This window comes from Aulonocara stuartgranti, assembly GCF_965226115.1.
Source record: "Aulonocara stuartgranti genome assembly, chromosome: 10".
NCBI lineage: Eukaryota > Metazoa > Chordata > Actinopteri > Cichliformes > Cichlidae > Aulonocara > Aulonocara stuartgranti.
Window position 1 is genome coordinate 26,800,735 of NC_138946.1, and position 15,958 is coordinate 26,816,692.

At 40.5% G+C, this 15,958-nt stretch overlaps 2 protein-coding genes and 1 long non-coding RNA gene across 7 annotated transcripts in view; 2 read left to right on the forward strand and 1 right to left on the reverse strand.

Annotated features, from left to right (window-relative positions):
* shpk (sedoheptulokinase) lies at nt 1-10,914 on the forward strand. 2 transcript variants are annotated; one of them, XM_082549848.1, is made up of 7 exons: nt 1-225; nt 305-446; nt 4,553-4,727; nt 4,820-4,972; nt 5,138-5,313; nt 8,455-8,655; nt 10,053-10,914. In XM_082549848.1, the coding sequence occupies exons 1-7, from the start codon at nt 88-90 to the stop codon at nt 10,445-10,447; spliced, it is 1,380 nt and encodes a 459-aa protein (XP_082405974.1). In that variant the 5' UTR covers nt 1-87; the 3' UTR covers nt 10,448-10,914. The 2 variants fall into 2 exon arrangements, with proteins under 2 accessions (XP_082405974.1, XP_082405975.1); XM_082549849.1 differs by lacking the exons at nt 1-225; nt 305-446 and adding an exon at nt 1,882-1,985.
* Nucleotides 4,629-15,958, reverse strand: part of LOC309716182 — a 17,481-nt gene continuing 6,151 nt past the window's right edge. The window contains exons 4-5 of one of the 3 annotated variants that reach the window (XR_014279379.1): nt 5,772-5,859; nt 4,629-4,709 (exon numbers count right to left, since the gene is read on the reverse strand). This is a non-coding gene — a long non-coding RNA (uncharacterized lncRNA). Of the gene's footprint in view, nt 4,710-5,323; nt 5,860-11,012; nt 11,983-15,958 lie in introns of those variants that run through there. The other 2 variants (XR_014279380.1, XR_014279381.1) reach the window with 2 other exon arrangements.
* The window catches only part of trpv1 (transient receptor potential cation channel, subfamily V, member 1), a 17,564-nt gene continuing 15,904 nt past the window's right edge, over nt 14,299-15,958 (forward strand). Inside the window, exon 1 of one of the 2 annotated variants that reach the window (XM_082549844.1) lies at nt 14,299-14,526. The gene's annotated coding sequence lies outside the window, so the exon portion shown is untranslated. Of the gene's footprint in view, nt 14,527-14,960; nt 15,082-15,958 lie in introns of those variants that run through there. The other variant, XM_082549845.1, reaches the window with a different exon arrangement.

A 15,958-nucleotide genomic window follows, 5' to 3' on the forward strand; every position in this document is an offset into this window, starting at 1 on the left:
AACTCCTTTAATCACATGAATGCAGCAGTGAGGACTTTTGCATTTCGGTATGAAAAAAGCTCAAGGTACACATCGTAAACATCAGTCATGTCTAACTTTATCCTGGGTTTGGACGTGGGTACCTCTTCAGTAAAAGCCGTTTTATTAGACAGAGGATGTAGAGCTATAGCTGCCAGTCAGTCTTTACCGACTGTTTCTGATTTAGCCGACGATAGCGGGATAAAGGTGAGTGCGTTCACTTGTCCCGCAATTTTAACTACAGCTCAGTAATCTAAACACCTCTGTGTGATTGTGTGTAACGCAGGCGAAAGAGCAGGACACGGGTCGGATCATAGACACTCTGGACCGGTGCATTGGTCTCCTGCCCAGAGACAAACTGCAGCATGTGTGCTGCATCGGGCTGACCGGACAGATGCACGGAGTTTTATTCTGGAAACCAAAAAGCGGTAAAGTTATTCTGCGCGCGGGCTGTGGCATTTCATCGTCAGTGTGGTAACTTGTGTAACAACGGCTCTATGATTGGGGATTGTTTCTGATTTTCTTTTCACGGGAAATGAGAAAAACATGATCAAAAACAAAATCAGGTGTCAAAGGAAAGATTAGACATGATTTTCAGGCTCACGTGCAGCCCTGTGCCAAATACAGATGACACTGCGCAAGAGCCAAAATAGTCTTTGTTTGGCAAAGTGACGAAACAAGTACTTCGGCTCTTTACTCAAGTAAAAGTCATAATACCAATTAAGAAATGAGTCAAACGATTTCGCACTACATTCAGGAGCTATTTCAGAATTAGAGACATTACTTTGACAGTGCTTTGACTTTTATAATACCACATAACACAGGTTCTGTTTTTTTCATTGTCTACCTCTTTCCTGGGACCCAGATGTGGTAGGGTCAAAGAGTGAAGGTAGAACATGGATAGATTTTAAGATCTACAAATTAATAAGTAACTAAAACATTATCATGAATGTAATGAAGTGCAGTCCTCACTTACATCTCACCATTGATCCTATCTATGCCCTGATCCAATGGCATGAAGCAATGTGTGATTAACAGTGCTCCAGTCTAATGGTAAATTGTGAGTGGGGAGTAGTTGATCATGTTTTAGGACCTTTACCACCCAATGTCCCTTCTCTGAACACAACTATCAGGGATTCAGGAAACATACTGTGTATATCAGTGTAATCTTAATTCTTGTATCTTGGATACATTCATTTAGGTGGAGGATGGAAACATTTGTGTAAAGATGGATGAATTATACCAGGATCATCACAGATTAGGTACTGAAGTGATGCAAATCTTAGATAGATTGGAGAGAATTTTTCTTAGGGTGTTTACAGCCACACATTTGGACACTTATACAGCTTACACTAGGACACACTGGAAACATGTATACCTCCTGCAAAGCTTTCTTGACTTACCATGTAATCACCATTTAAAAGTCCTATAGTTTTCTGACTATCGCGCTGTTTATCAATAGAATATTTTCATTTATTTTCACTAAGTAATTATTTTCTCACTTGTCAATCTGATCTCTTCCCAAGATATTTTAATCTTTCCACACTGCCAAACACTCTGGAACCCCCTTTTTTTTTTAGCATCTGTGTATTCAGTATCAGGGTTCGTAAGGGTGATTGCTTACATTTCAGATGTGGTGCTTAAAAGTGCTTGAAAGTGTAACTGTATTTCATTCACCACAAATAACTATCTAATTGATTTATTTATTTATTTTTATCAGATAGAGAAATAAAATGAGTCGCAAAATGTAAAAGCAAAATTTCTCTGCCTTGCACCTCTGTGGCTGTCTGTTTCAATATGTGACCCGCCTCTCCCCCTAACTGTCGGGATGAGCACGCTAACATACCTGCAGTTATAAAGTTCTTAAACAAAAACAAAAACAAAAAACATACCTGCAGTTGCTGTTTTAATGAGTGTTTGATGGAAAACGACAATGGCGGAGTTTGCGCTCTCCAGTCGCATGATAGGTGAGTCCTAGTGAATAATTTTCCAGTACGTTACACATGCTAATTTTTAAAATTATGATTATTATTTTGCTAGCTATCAAACTCGCTGGAGAAATGATTGAAATGCAATGAGTGTGATGCAATACGGCAGCGCTATTATACAGTTAGTTATGGCATTAAGATTTATGGAATATGCTGTGAACTTAGCTAACATTACTTAGCAGTAGCAGTAATATGTGTTACTTTACTCATGTGAAAGCTTTAAACTAGGGCTGGGCGATATGGGCTAAAATTCATATCGTGGTATAATTTGAAGTATGTGCGGTAACGATATATATCGCGATATATTCTTTTCTTCTGTATAACGTATTTTCCACTCTATAAGGCACACTTAAAATCCTTTAATTTTCTCATAAATCGAGAGTGTGCCTTATATATGAATTCTGGATTGTCAGAGCATTACGGCTGCCATAGTGAGGAGCTTCGCGGAGTAATCTGTGTCCAAAACCTCATCCCCTTCAGGTCCCAAAGTCAAACCAACACTAAGAGTTAAAAACGGTCTAAACTCTTTCATCTTTAATAAAATCATCAGCGTTGCTGCTTGATCAGGTGTAACAATTAAGTTTAACATCCATGCATCCATAAAAACAGAATTTATTAAATTTAATGGAGTTAGAAGTTAACAGGAAGTTAGCTCGCTAGTTTCCACCTAAACATGACATACCATATTCTGACTGAGAGATTTTTGAAACTAATTAAAACGTACAGCTCTGCTACCACTTTCAACATAAATGAAGACAGAAAACTAAACAGCAGTGGTGTTTGCAGAGTTACTGAAGTTGGACTACCTGGTATATAATGTTGTGCTATGTGATTGCTAGCGACACAGCTATGTTAGCATAACATTAGCACAGTGAAGCTGGAGGATGAACAATATGGGAATAGAACAGCTGCGAGAGAATTCAACATTAATGAATCAAGGTTACGGAAGTGGAGGAAGCGCAGTTTTTGGCTTTCCCCATGTTTCAAAAATGTTTCATCTCTTTGCTATGACTGTCGCCCGGCATAATTTGCAGATGATAATGGTTGTAGCAGCTGCGATGCTTTCGACCAAAACAGGCGCAGCTTGATGACATCATCAACATGCGCTATCGTGATATTCAAAATCTCTATCGTTGGCCAAATTTATATCGTTTCTATCGTATATCGTTTATATCGCCCACCCCTACTTTAAACATTTAGCCAGTTACATAACTAGCCAACTTAAGGCTTTCTGATTAACCCTCTAGGGTTGACGGACTGAGTGTTAGTTTCAATTCTAAATAAAACAGTGGTGTTTACAGCGGGAAGAAACCGTAAAAACGGCGTTTTCTACGGACAGCGGTAGCAAACACTCTCTGCTTGGGAGTGAAAAAAAAGAAAAAGTGGAAAAATGTGCCATGTCGACCAATCAAAAATTATGTGGCATTTGGTTGTTTAGGAAGAGGGCGAAGTTTTAGGAGTGACACCGGCGAGAGTGAGCGAGTGAGTTTTGATACATGATAGATTTGTGATGTTTACTGTGTTTGGACTCAAGTTAGTGTGTTGTCTTGTGTAGTTAATGTGTAGTGTAGTCGTTGTTTTGTTTTGTGTGTCACTTCTACTAGTGAATGTCACAGTTGCTGCAAAAAAAGCCACCAAAGGCAGATGTAAACGCTGTCTCCACATGGAAAACAGGAGTGACACACCTTCTGACATACCTGCAGGATTTATCCCTGTGCTGTTCTCCTCTGTCTTATAGTGGACACAAACTATTTTTGGAGTTGCATATATAATTTGTGTGTCTTCTTATTTGATGCAGAACACCTCATTGTTCTCTAAATAGTTTTAAATGGTTATATAAAAAACGTCTGAGCCTTGGCTGCATTTTTAGATAAATAGTACCATATAACTTTGTTGTTTGCAAAACTTGTGCATATTTTCAAAAAATGTACAATTTCTATTTGCATTTCAAGTTATGAAAATGATTCGTAAAACATGTTTGTGTTTTTTACAGTCAAAAATATAACTTTTTTCTACTCATATTTTAAATTTTGTCTGAATTTAGATCAGTTGTGCTTATACAGTATGTCAAAATGTGAAAATAACAGAATTGGCAAGATAAACAGTTTTTAAAGGTGAAATATAGAGGACAAATTAAAAGTAGTCAAAAAACAACCAGTTATACCCTGAACCCCAGAGGGTTAAAGGCTAAAAGCAAAGTTGTCACCAAGTACTTTTTATATTTGTGTGTATTGTTGCAGCTTTTTTAAGTATTAACTTGGTGCCTTTGGGTGAAATAATGGTAATATGAGGGACCGATCCATATGGTCACAAAGAATAGCGACAGATACGTATAGAGTATCTGTATAGAGTGGTATCTAAAATAAGCATGCAGTTTAGTTTGACTAATGTTTAAGTGGATCCAGAGGCTTTAGAACAACATTGATTGATAATAGGACAGGGCAAAGGACAGAGTCTTTCAAGAACACAGCAGTCAACATAACAACTCAAACAAGGGTTGTATTAAAGTTGTAAGCACTCAGTTGACTGTCTTTTGCACCACCCAGGTTGCGTCTGGTCCAATAGTGATTCCTTAACAGCCAAAGACACCAGTCAGCTGATCACCTGGCAAGATGGACGTTGCAGCAATGACTTCCTCACCTCTCTTCCCAGACCAGACTCTCATCTCAGCGTCGCCACGGGGTTTGGCTGTGCAACAATCTTCTGGTACATGAAACACAAGTAAGCTCACATCTTTAAAAATAAATACATTATAAATAAATACATTTTGCAATTGGGATACAAAAGCTGAAGCTGTGTGGTTTTTTCCGCAGACCCAAATTCCTTGAGGACTTTACGGTTGCAGGTACTATCCAGGACTATGTGGTGTCCATGCTGTGCGGTTTGGACAGGTGTGTGATGACACCCCAGAATGCAGCCAGCTGGGGCTTCTTCAACACGTCATCCAATCAGTGGAACGAAAACATGTTTGTATAGTGTTGAACGTCCTTCCTTTTTACAACACTTTACTAGATGCACCTACTGCATGAAAACTGTTGTGCATGTTTGGTTTGCAGCCTCATTTACCTAACACTTTTTGCATCAGTGCAAGCATACGTAACAAGCACTGTATGTGTGTGTGTGTCCTCTAGTCTGAAGGGTGCTGGCTTCCCTTTGCACCTGCTTCCTAAGTGTGTGCCATCTGGTAGCTTGGCAGGAAAGACCTGCTCTCAGTGGCACGGCATCCCTGCTGGCACGCCAGTAGGGGCCGCGCTAGGAGACTTCCAGTGCTCCGTCTACTCCTGCATGAGCGAACGGACAGATGCAGGTGAAACAGGATATCCATTTATCTCTCTTAATGAACTAAATGCACAATGTTCTCACAGTTGATTGTGGATCTGCATTTATAAGTTAATTCAGATTCGGATAACTTTAATAATCCCAAAAGGGGAATTTGTTTACAGCTTAGCTGAATCACAAACCACACTATTGCCTATTGTAGCCAACATTTACATGGAGGAAGTCGAATGTAAGGCTCTTGGCTCTTTTAAAGGGAGAGTACCCAGCCACTGATACAGATATGTAGACGACACCTGGGTCAAAATTAAAACACAAGAAGTGGAATCCTTCACTGCGCACATTATCGCTGTGGATAAAAACATCAAGTTCACCAGGGAAGACACAAAGGACAACTGTTTGCCTTTCCTGGACTGCGCTGTGCACATTGAAGAGAATGGCAACCTCAACATTGAAGTTTACCGGAAGCCCACACACACAGACCAGTACCTCCTCTTTGACTCCCATCACCCTCTGGAACACAAACTTGGGGTAATCTGGACCCTACACCACCGGGCAGAACATGTTCCCTCTAAGCCTGAAGGAAAAAAGAAGGAACACACACATGTAAAGGAAGCACTTAAAACATATGGTTATCCTAATTGGCTGTTTATAAAGTCAGCAAAGATGCACAGAAAAGAAGATCAGACACCAGCGAGGGAGGATAAGAAAGACAGATGCAACAACATTTTCATCTCCTATGTAGCCGGTGTATCAGAGAAACTCAGGAGGCTCTTCTCCAAGCACGACATCCCGGTGTACTTCAGACCCAGCAACACACTCAGACAAAAACTGGTTCACCCGAAAGACAAAACTCCTAAACACAAACTTAACAATGTGGTGTGTGCTGTACAGTGCAGCGAGGAATGCCCAGACCTCTACATCGGAGAGACCAAACAGCCAAGCGCATGGCACAACATAGAAGAGCCACCTCCACGGGACAAGACTCAGCTGTCCATCTGCATCTAAAGGACAAATGTCACTCTTTCGAGGGTGCAAATGTTCCCATTTTGGGCAGAGAAGACAGATGGTTTGAAAGAGGAGTGAAAGAAGCCATTTACGTCCACTGTGAGCGACCATCTTTGAACAGAGGTGGTGGTTTACGACACCAACTGTCTGCCATCTATAATCCAGTTTTGAGATCCCTTCCCAGACGCCTTAACGTCCACTCACATCCTGGGCCATCTGACCTCAGGAAATTGCATGATAAGGTGGGGCCAGGTTTCACAATGAGCTCACCCGAAACCTTGGCTGATTGTAACTAGAGCTGGGCAATAGAACGATAACGATATTTATCGCGATATAACTTTTACTCGATAGAGAAATTAAACTATCGCGATAGACCTCGCCGCTCTTATCCTCTTTAAAAAAAAAAAAAAAAAAAAAAAGGTCAGCCAATCCAAATTAAGTAGCGCAGAGCCGAACCAATCACAGCCGCAGCGTCACGTCGCGTGACTTGTTACGTACAGCACAACTGCCAGGCCGCACATGTGTTTGGGAAGCAGCCAGCCACCGTACCGCCCGGGTAGTGGAGGAAATGAGTGTGCCGACTAGAAAAATCAACCGAGCGTGACCGAAGGTTACCGAAGAGAAAACAGATGATGGTTCCAATGCCGGAGAGATTGTCGAACGGAAGAGCCATAGAAGTTCCGTAGTGTGGAGGTATTTCGGCTATTTCAAGTCTGACAAAAAACAGAGTAGCGTGCACTGTAAATTGTGCCGAAAGCAAGTCCGGAAATACAATAAACTGGTGCATGCGTCACACTGTGCGCCACGTTATTGTTTCGATGAAATGAATTTCTACAATACTGTTAATTCTACTCTCTGCAGTGTTTAAATGCTTACATATACACACAGTTACTGTCCGTCCACACATACAACTCGGTTCTGCTTCTATGCCCCAGCTTTGTTTACTTTTTCCCACCGAGGCTTGTAGACTTCTGATTGGCCAACATTTCTGCACGGTTAGGAATCTAGCTCCACCTGCTGCTTTGGCATGTTCATAGCAGCGTTTTCCTTCATTTCTGCCTTTATGTGTGGATGGGATTATTTTTTAAAACGGAAACGGAAAATCTCCGTTTTCAAAAATACCCGTGTACGTGTGGACGTAGCCTCAGTCTCTGACTGGAAGCGCTAATTCGTCATTCGGCTTTTGTCAGACTAAAGTAACTGTTAAAACTGTTTGAAAAGCTAAGCTATACAACAAGGAGAGATCGAGAATTTCCTTTTAGTTCTCAGTTTATTTGATATTGACAAAAGTTAGTCAGTTTTGTCTGTTCTTCTGTAAAACAAACTAAGATTTATTTTTAGAATTAATATTTTGTTTCTAAGTGGAATTGACAATTTAGTCTGTTTCGTTTGTTCTATTTTGAAACTTAAATGCTTTAGCGGCTACCTTTTGTGTAGTTTGCAATATTTGCCTTTATTTATCTGAAAAAGTCTCATGTTCCTTAAGTACATCTACCCTGTTGAACTTCATCCATCCATTCACATCCGCTTAATGGATGAACTTATTATGGGAAATAAATATTTAAATAAAAACAAGCTGCTGATTATTTCACATTTTACTTGTGAGCAACGGCACATTTAAATCTTACAAATATAGTTATTTGGCTTATATCGTGATAGATATCGTTATCGCCTGAAATGAAAAAAACATATCGTGATATGAAAAAATCTTATATCGCCCAGCTCTAGTTGTAAAGCACACCCGCTTTCACACCTTGGCTCATGTGATTAGGTAGAGGATCATCAGGGGGTCCTTTGTCCCTCTTTGGGGGGAAACTCCCACTGGGTTTAAATCTGGGGCTCTCCACCATTTGACTCTTAGAACTGAAGAAGCTTCTTGGATAAGAGGTGAAACGTCTTCAAGCAACTCAAAGAAGTCCAGACGCTTTTCTTTCCAAGCTCCTTAGACTACGATGACCTGGATGACTGAGAACCTTCACAGACACAAACCACACTGTTGCATGTCAAGTGAGAGATCAACAAACAATAAGGTTGAGGAAAAAAATCCAATATAAAACTTATTGTAGCTGACTTAGGGGTTTATATTTCAGGACAAACACATCACTAACCATCACAGCTAATTCTCTTTAGCTGACAGTTTCTTTCTTTTTTTCAAATTTCCCAGTCCTTAACATAAGCACTTCAGCCCAGCTGACCTACGCCATGCCAGCTGACTTCAAACCTCCAGATTCTCTTCAGCCTGCCTCGTCCATCTCCTACTTCCCTTACTTTGAGTCCACATACTTGGCTGTTGCAGCATCGCTCAATGGCGGGAATGTGTTGGCAAGTTTTGTGGAGATGCTGACTTCCTGGATGAGAGAGCTTGGTTTGTATTCTTCTTCTATTTTCTAGACCTTAATCCATCGTCATCCCTCTCAGGAAAACCAAACAGTGCAGGCTGACTTGCAGATGGACACAGACACTGTGATTCCACACATTAGTTTTATTTTTTAATCATGATTATTACAAAAGGCTTAAAAAAGTAGAATAGCTTAGTAAAGTCAAGTACAATATAACGAAACAAATTATTTCAACAGTTTCATATTCATAAGGTGACAACTTCTCTAAAAATCCTACCCCCTCTTTACTCTAAAACGGATTAAAATGTAAAATCGCGCATCACATTGTGTATTGATAAGATTTGTGAGACCAAAAACCTCAATAAGAAAATGTTTACTGACACTTTGCATAAACCGGCGGATACCAATATTCAGGGTTGAAAAAGCTGTATTTTGGCCATTTCTTTTCTCTTTTCAGGCACAAATCATAAACAGACTTCCCTAACGTTTGTTATGCGTAGTTATTTATGTAATTATTTAACCTAACTGCTCGGATTAGCTGGATGTTGTGTTTGTGGCTTTCCAAAGAAGTGTGTTGCCAACAACAAGAGCTCCCACTGGTGGGAAAACTATGTAATTTCAAAACTCAAGACATGGTTGAAGGATGTTTCTTCTGTCTCTTCTTTAGTTTTTAAAATTTTTTTATTCATCAGCAGTTATAATATTGATACAGATAGATCAGCAAATAGCTAATGCCAGCTGACATTGTTGATTAATCCTAGTCTTAGTCGTACAAGTGAGCAGCAGGGACGTGTTATCATATACTTTTTTTTACAACTGTTTCAACCAGATGGACCGCTCCCTGTTGGCCATTAGGAAAAATGTAGTTTTAAGGTATATCTTCATTATCTTCACATTTCACACTTGATGATTATGCTGTGCCCATCATTTATATACAGTCTTTACATAAAACCTATAACTAAAGGGAATGGCACTATAGACACCAGGTTTAAAACTGTGGTATATTCTGATATACAGAAAGTTTTATCTGCTGCTTAATCAGGGTTTATGTGAGCTCATTTGGAAAGATCCATGTACACCTCACAGGCTCATATACTTAACATATTCATAGAGATGATAAATGACACCTCTCTAAACTCGTTACTGGAGATGCAAGAACCAAAATACATCCCAGCTTTATTCAGAAACGTTGGCAAACAGTTCTAGGGAAAGGTTATACTTGCAGATCAACAATCAAAGCTGCTTAAAGATGAAAGCAAAGACCAGAGACGGCGCAGAGATTAGAGAAAACTGACATTAAATGAATAATTAATCATGAATGCAATAAACAAAATAACAACTGTAGAACAGTTAAACTAAAGTCTGCACAGATAGATGACACTAAAATGCCCCCCTCTGCTGCACCCCCCCCCAATCTCCACAGGTGCAGAGCTGAGTGACTCGTGCTTATACGAAAAGCTGATTCATTGTGCCCTGAACCAGGAAACCAGCAACCTGAGGGTGAGTCCTACTATCTTGGGAGAGAGACATGACCCTCTCTGCCTGGGCCACGTGACTGGCATCTCCACCTCCAATCTCTCCCTGGGTCATGTGATCAGGGCTCTCTGCCATGGAGTCCTGGACAACGTCACCTCGATGATGCCCGTAGAGCATCTGCAGCAGGCGGGGGTCCGCAGGATTGTGGGCAGTGGGAGCGCGCTCGCTCGGAACGAAGTGCTAAGACAGGAAGTGGAGAAGGCGTTCCCTCTGCAGGTGGTATACGGACAGAACGCAGACTCTGCTTTGGGCGTGGCAATGATTCTCTGTGACCGCCTTTGAATTGGAATCGCTATCCAGTTCTGTCTGTTTACATGACTGAGAATTTTGCACATCAACTAAAGCTGACCCTAACAAATCTTACACAGCTCATTTTTATTTTGAATCTTAAAGAAAAGGCTGTGTTTGACAGGATAGAGATCCAATGTTAGCAATTTTATAGGACCAAAAGATAGAAGATGTTCGTGAAAGCTCAAAGATTTTACTGTGACTGAACAGCTCTCATCAATATACTGGGCATTTCTGATATTTGGGGTTGGATTTTGTTACAGTGTAAGTCACAATCAAAGGACGGCATCTTTTTCCTAGACCTAGCTGCTCTTCATTCCTCAGGAAAAAAGTCAGGCCTCTGTCACTTAGCTTTACAGCTGCTTAATGCAGCACCAGACAGATGCATTAAATGATAGAGGTAACAAATTCAAACTTGTTAACTGTAGGTGTCTGAAATTAAATAATGACATGGAGAGAAATCACAGTGAGTTGGAATGCTTTAAAGCTTCTGCATGATTTATGTTCCCTGAGATGAAGATGCAATCAACATGTCAACACTGAAGCAGAAAACAGCATGTTGAGGTGCCTTCATTTTAGGTGTCTGGGACAGATTCATTTGTAGTTTCCTGTGGGATGGGTGTTTCCTTTTCAGCTGCCTGATTGAAACAGGTCGAATCTTTGTGTGTTTGTGGGTTAAGTATTTCAAAACACTGATTGATCAGAATTCAGTCTGATCATGAAGCGCAGATTACCAGGGTGATCCACGCTTGGTTTAGAATCAACCAGTGTCATAATAGCAGGAATCCAATGGAATGGTTTCATTTTTAGCACCTTTTTTCATTCTTGAGAATGATGAGAGACTTGAGTGTTTGTTTCAGTGTAGACTCTCACAGTGCCCGTCAACTCCCACTGAGCCTTATTTTTCTTTTTTAATCGCACTGTCACAGCTTGGCTCACAGGCTCAAAACGGAGGTAGTAACTAGTAATGAATCTTTTAACTAATTGGGCCCAAGTGTAGCTCATGCAGCCAGTTACTTCTACAAGTAACAGCACTATAACCATAGCAGAGACACCTAGTGGCTGGGGGTTGTCACACTCTTCCTGGACACCAGCTGAATCCAAATCATTGCTTTCCCCCCCATTTACACTACTGCATATAAAAGTTTTACTCAGTTACAATGTCTCATTTTCAACCACACTCTGTTGTATCATGTTCACCAAGTTTACTGCAACAGCCTCCCCAGTCAGTGCTAACTCCACTCTCTAACTCAGGAAACCTGGTGCTTGGAATAGGCACTTGAACAGTAGGCTGGAAAAAATGAAGGAGCTGGAAAGCTACCAGAAAACTGAGTATAGTCTCAAGAATAAGTTGCTCTTGACAAAGCACCACAAAACATCAAATCACTGGGTGCTGGTTTATCTCAGTTGGATGAGCAGGCAACCATATGGCGTGTGGCTGAGAGTGGCCTGGCCAGGTTCGAATTTGACCTGCAGCTCTTTGCCACATTTCTCTCTCTCTTTTTCCCATCAATCTTCACTGCATCTGTCTAATAAAGCAAAAAAAAAAAAATGTATATACATATATATACAAAAACCCCATAAGATCCCTGATGTGATGGATGTCTGAGCCATATGATTGCAAAAACAAAAAAGCCAGTGCATTTGGACAACAGAATGAGTGCAGGAAATTGAATGAGTGATAAAGACTGATGTGTCACTTGCTCCGTTAGGGGAACTTGCTAGGAACTGTTCAGTACATCAAGTTTACTGACAAACTGAGCTGAACCCACCCTGTTCACGCAGTCTTCCATCCATAGTAGAGGATAAGCATCTGGTTTAGTCAACCCACTTTTCAGTGATTGGTACAGAACCCGGGAGTTGTTGGCTGTATCCACCAACAAACAGGGAGAAGCCCAGCTTGAAGATGAAGGTTCACAATACTATAATTGAACATATACTGAATTTCCTTCTCCATCACCTTCTCTTTTCTTTCCCAGAAAGTCTTAAAACGCCAGTGAATCAGTTGTGCGTCACCCACATCAATACCATGCTCTGTTAGGTGTGTTTGAGTCTGACAAACGAATAATCATTCATGATGACAGACGTGAACGGGCTTCCAATTTACAGAGGGTCCTTCCTCGGCAGGCTTTCACTGGATGGGTTTACCCCATCACCCTCATGTGCCAGTGAATCCATGGTTCCCACTGTGCTGTGGTATGTCTTCCCCAGTTTTACAGGGCTGGGACACCCTGATGTAATGGGGTTTAAGCAGATTAATATGACAAAAATGAATTTAAAAAACAAATAGTTCTACTCTGAACTTGAATGGCAAAGGGACCATAAAGTGCCCTGAAATGAGACACCACCAAATGGCATCAGAGCTAAAACCTGCTCACCTGGACCGAACTGCTGCAGTTTGGCTTTTGGATAATTAAGATGCTTCATTTCTATAATCCAGAACCGGATTCACTATCTCAATGGGGTTCAGGCTGTACCACAGAATCCCGAAGCAAACCGTGTAACCAAATACCATCTCATTTAGACTAAACCCAGTAATGAGTTGAATTACATCCCTGGCAGCCAGCAACAAACAGCCATGGGTCTTTCCCAAACCTGGCCTAATTCACATTACCCCCACAGCAGTGTTTTCAAAGTTTGATGGAACCAATAAAGTGGCTCTGAATGTGATTATGCCTTACTCAGACTCGTTTCAAAATTTGAGTAAACAGATGTGATGAAAAGTTTGAGGGCTGAACAATCTGTATCACCTTTATGATAATTGTGGCGGGAACGTAAGCGCTGAAACCCTTGAGCCTAGTGAAGCAGCTAGAACCGTCAATGACACCTGCAACCTTGGATGTGCCTCCAAGACAACCTTTTTTGACAAAACACTAAAAAAAACCCTCCCCAACAGACCAGAGAGAATCCACATTCCATCAGGGACAGAACAGCAGCTGCACCTTATACAGACTTAAACACACCAGGCACAGGCCCAGCCAAGCTCAAAGCCACATGAATCACAAGCCGAGGACAGCTCAGTGACCATAACTTTCAGCAAAACAGTAACATAACTTTTTATTTACTACATGTCAGAATCTCCCAAAGCCAGATTGCTCTGGTCTTTATAAGACTTTATAAGCTACAGTAACAAAGCACCTACTGCCTTGGGGGGGTCATCGCAGCATCCTTTAACTGACCTGTAAGAGCCATGGGAAATCTTCTTTCTGATGTTTACTGCTCTTTATTCACCTCTTCTGACATTCAACCTTAATTTGACCTTTAACTTAGTATATGTTCTACTCAAAAAGTTCATGGATGTCCTTTGTTTGTTTTTTTAATATTCCTTTTCATACTTGTTGTCATTTGGTTTAAGGAGATACGATTATGATTATGAAGATTAAAAGTCATCAACCAGTTAAAGAGAAAACCTGTTTGTCAAGTCTATAGCTTCATATTTTACTATAATCACATAAACACAGTTTTTTTTCCCACAGGCACATATAGACGTCACAGTCCACTGCGTTATAAGTGTGTTCACTCACTCATTATGCTGCATTAAGCCACAGTGATAGTGATGCTACTAGAAATAAACCAGTGTTAATAACTGAATTTGCGCCTGACTGTCTTTGAATGTGTTTTTCTGCCTGCGTGAGCTCAGACGGGCTAATAAAGAGAGTTTTAGCTTTGTGCACATTTCTGTTTTGTATTTAATCAAGGCTCCTTTGAGAATGAAAAGCTCAGATACAAATGGGATCAAGATCACAGAGAAGTTTTTTTGGGGTTCAAGTGACGGTTTTGGTTATGCCATCATATGCAAACGATAACAATCTCATGCATCCTTTTCAAAAGTAAAAAAAGGAAGTTGTCTCATGCGAGCTCTGCAGCTACAGCTCACGCTGGTAGGCAGATGCTCCGCAACCACACATTTAGTCACAGGACCAGAGCAGCACTAAATAAAACACACAAGTACATCACATTGAGAACACGAAGAGGCTTGTAAGACGTACAGGAAACTCTTGAGCAGCTTTATGGACTAAAAAAAAAAAACCCCAGAAGACTTACGACCAAAATCTTCAATTTGATTCTTCAGGGTAAGTTTCTCCTTTTTGAAACTTCTGCTTTCATTTTCTGTGGATTTTCTGTGGACAACACGCCAGTGCTCTTCTGCTTCATGCCTGCTTTTTTGTTCAGCTAAGTGCTTCAGTGGATTATTTAGTTTGTATAAATTCAAAGATAATAAAAGATTTTAACTGTTGTTTTAACACTGCAATCTGCTCTGTAGCTCCTCTTTCCTGAAATCATCAAAAAAAGCCAAGCTCTGTTGTGTTAGGTCAGAAAATACACTGCATTCTCTGTGGTATTTTGTCATGTCCAGTAATGGTCGGTACAGCATCCTTTTAAGCACTCAAGCCCAGAGTAAAGTGCTCTAATTTTCTCAAGGGCAGGTTATCATATTTCCCTCTGCCTTGGTCCTACTATTTCATTTCTCTTAATGCTAAGCAGGCATCTTCAGAGACACAACAGTATTCACACGCCCATGTCTCTGAGGGTGTGTCAATACCTCAGTGGTTTTGACATTAACATCAGATTTTTTTCAAAACTTTTTAAACAAAGGAAACAGTACAGACGACGAAGATTGAAGTCTGGTGAGTCAGCTCGTTTGTTACTGCTTTGATTGCCACTTTATAAAAAAAATGCTTTAGTTCATGAAGAATGTGCTACTGCCGTGGCATGTTGCACTGCTTCGGTATATGGATGGCATGTATGCAGTTAAAGGGATGTTTTTCACAGTTTAGATTGCGCCTCAGTGAGAATACAGAGCAGATTATCTTTATTATTGTAGAGACATGTTTGTGCAGCATTAAAAAAAACATACATGGCTCACATTACTGAGCATCATGGATCAATAAGTCATAAATAATACACCAGGACATAATCACATGATGTCGGAGAGGTTCCTGTACAAGCAGTTTTACAATGAAAACATTTATAGACATGCAAGCTTAGCATTTCTTTCTTTAAAATACTACCGTTTCAGTTGTGCGATTGAAAGCATCTATTTAATTCATCTTTTACATGATGTTCAGCAAAATGTTTTTTTTACCACAACAGATGTTCTTATTCTCGGTTTTTAGTCCGTTGTTGTTTTTTTTGCTGTGTTCCTCCCATGATGTCCATGGGGTATAACACAGTTTCCACTGAATCAGTAATTCCCCATTTTCTGACTCAAAAAGAGGAACAAGAAGCCACAGAAGATTTCTGTACGGTCTCATGGCCCTTAACGCATCTTTCTTTAACATCGGGGCATAGTGTCTCTTTACTATCAGCTGAACTTGGAATCCTTTTAGACTGTGAATGTGTAACCACACTGTAAACCAATTGGTCATGTCACAAAGCAGCAAGCAGCAAGAAGATCGAGTGCTGTGTTTCTACTGTTGTCAAGGAAGTGTTTTAAATAAAAACTCCTTTGTTCCACTGGTTGAGGAAACATCACATGTCTGAAAGCTATGCTCGTGCCATTTA

Excerpts from the sequence above, each read along its gene's own strand:
- shpk (XM_082549848.1), top strand. The coding sequence starts at position 88 with ATGTCTAACTTTATCCTGGGTTTGGACGTGGGTACCTCTTCAGTAAAA. Across the intron at positions 5,314-8,454 it reads GAGCGAACGGACAGATGCAG|TCCTTAACATAAGCACTTCA; the intron begins GTGAAACAGGAT and ends CAAATTTCCCAG. Across the intron at positions 8,656-10,052 it reads TTCCTGGATGAGAGAGCTTG|GTGCAGAGCTGAGTGACTCG; the intron begins GTTTGTATTCTT and ends CAATCTCCACAG.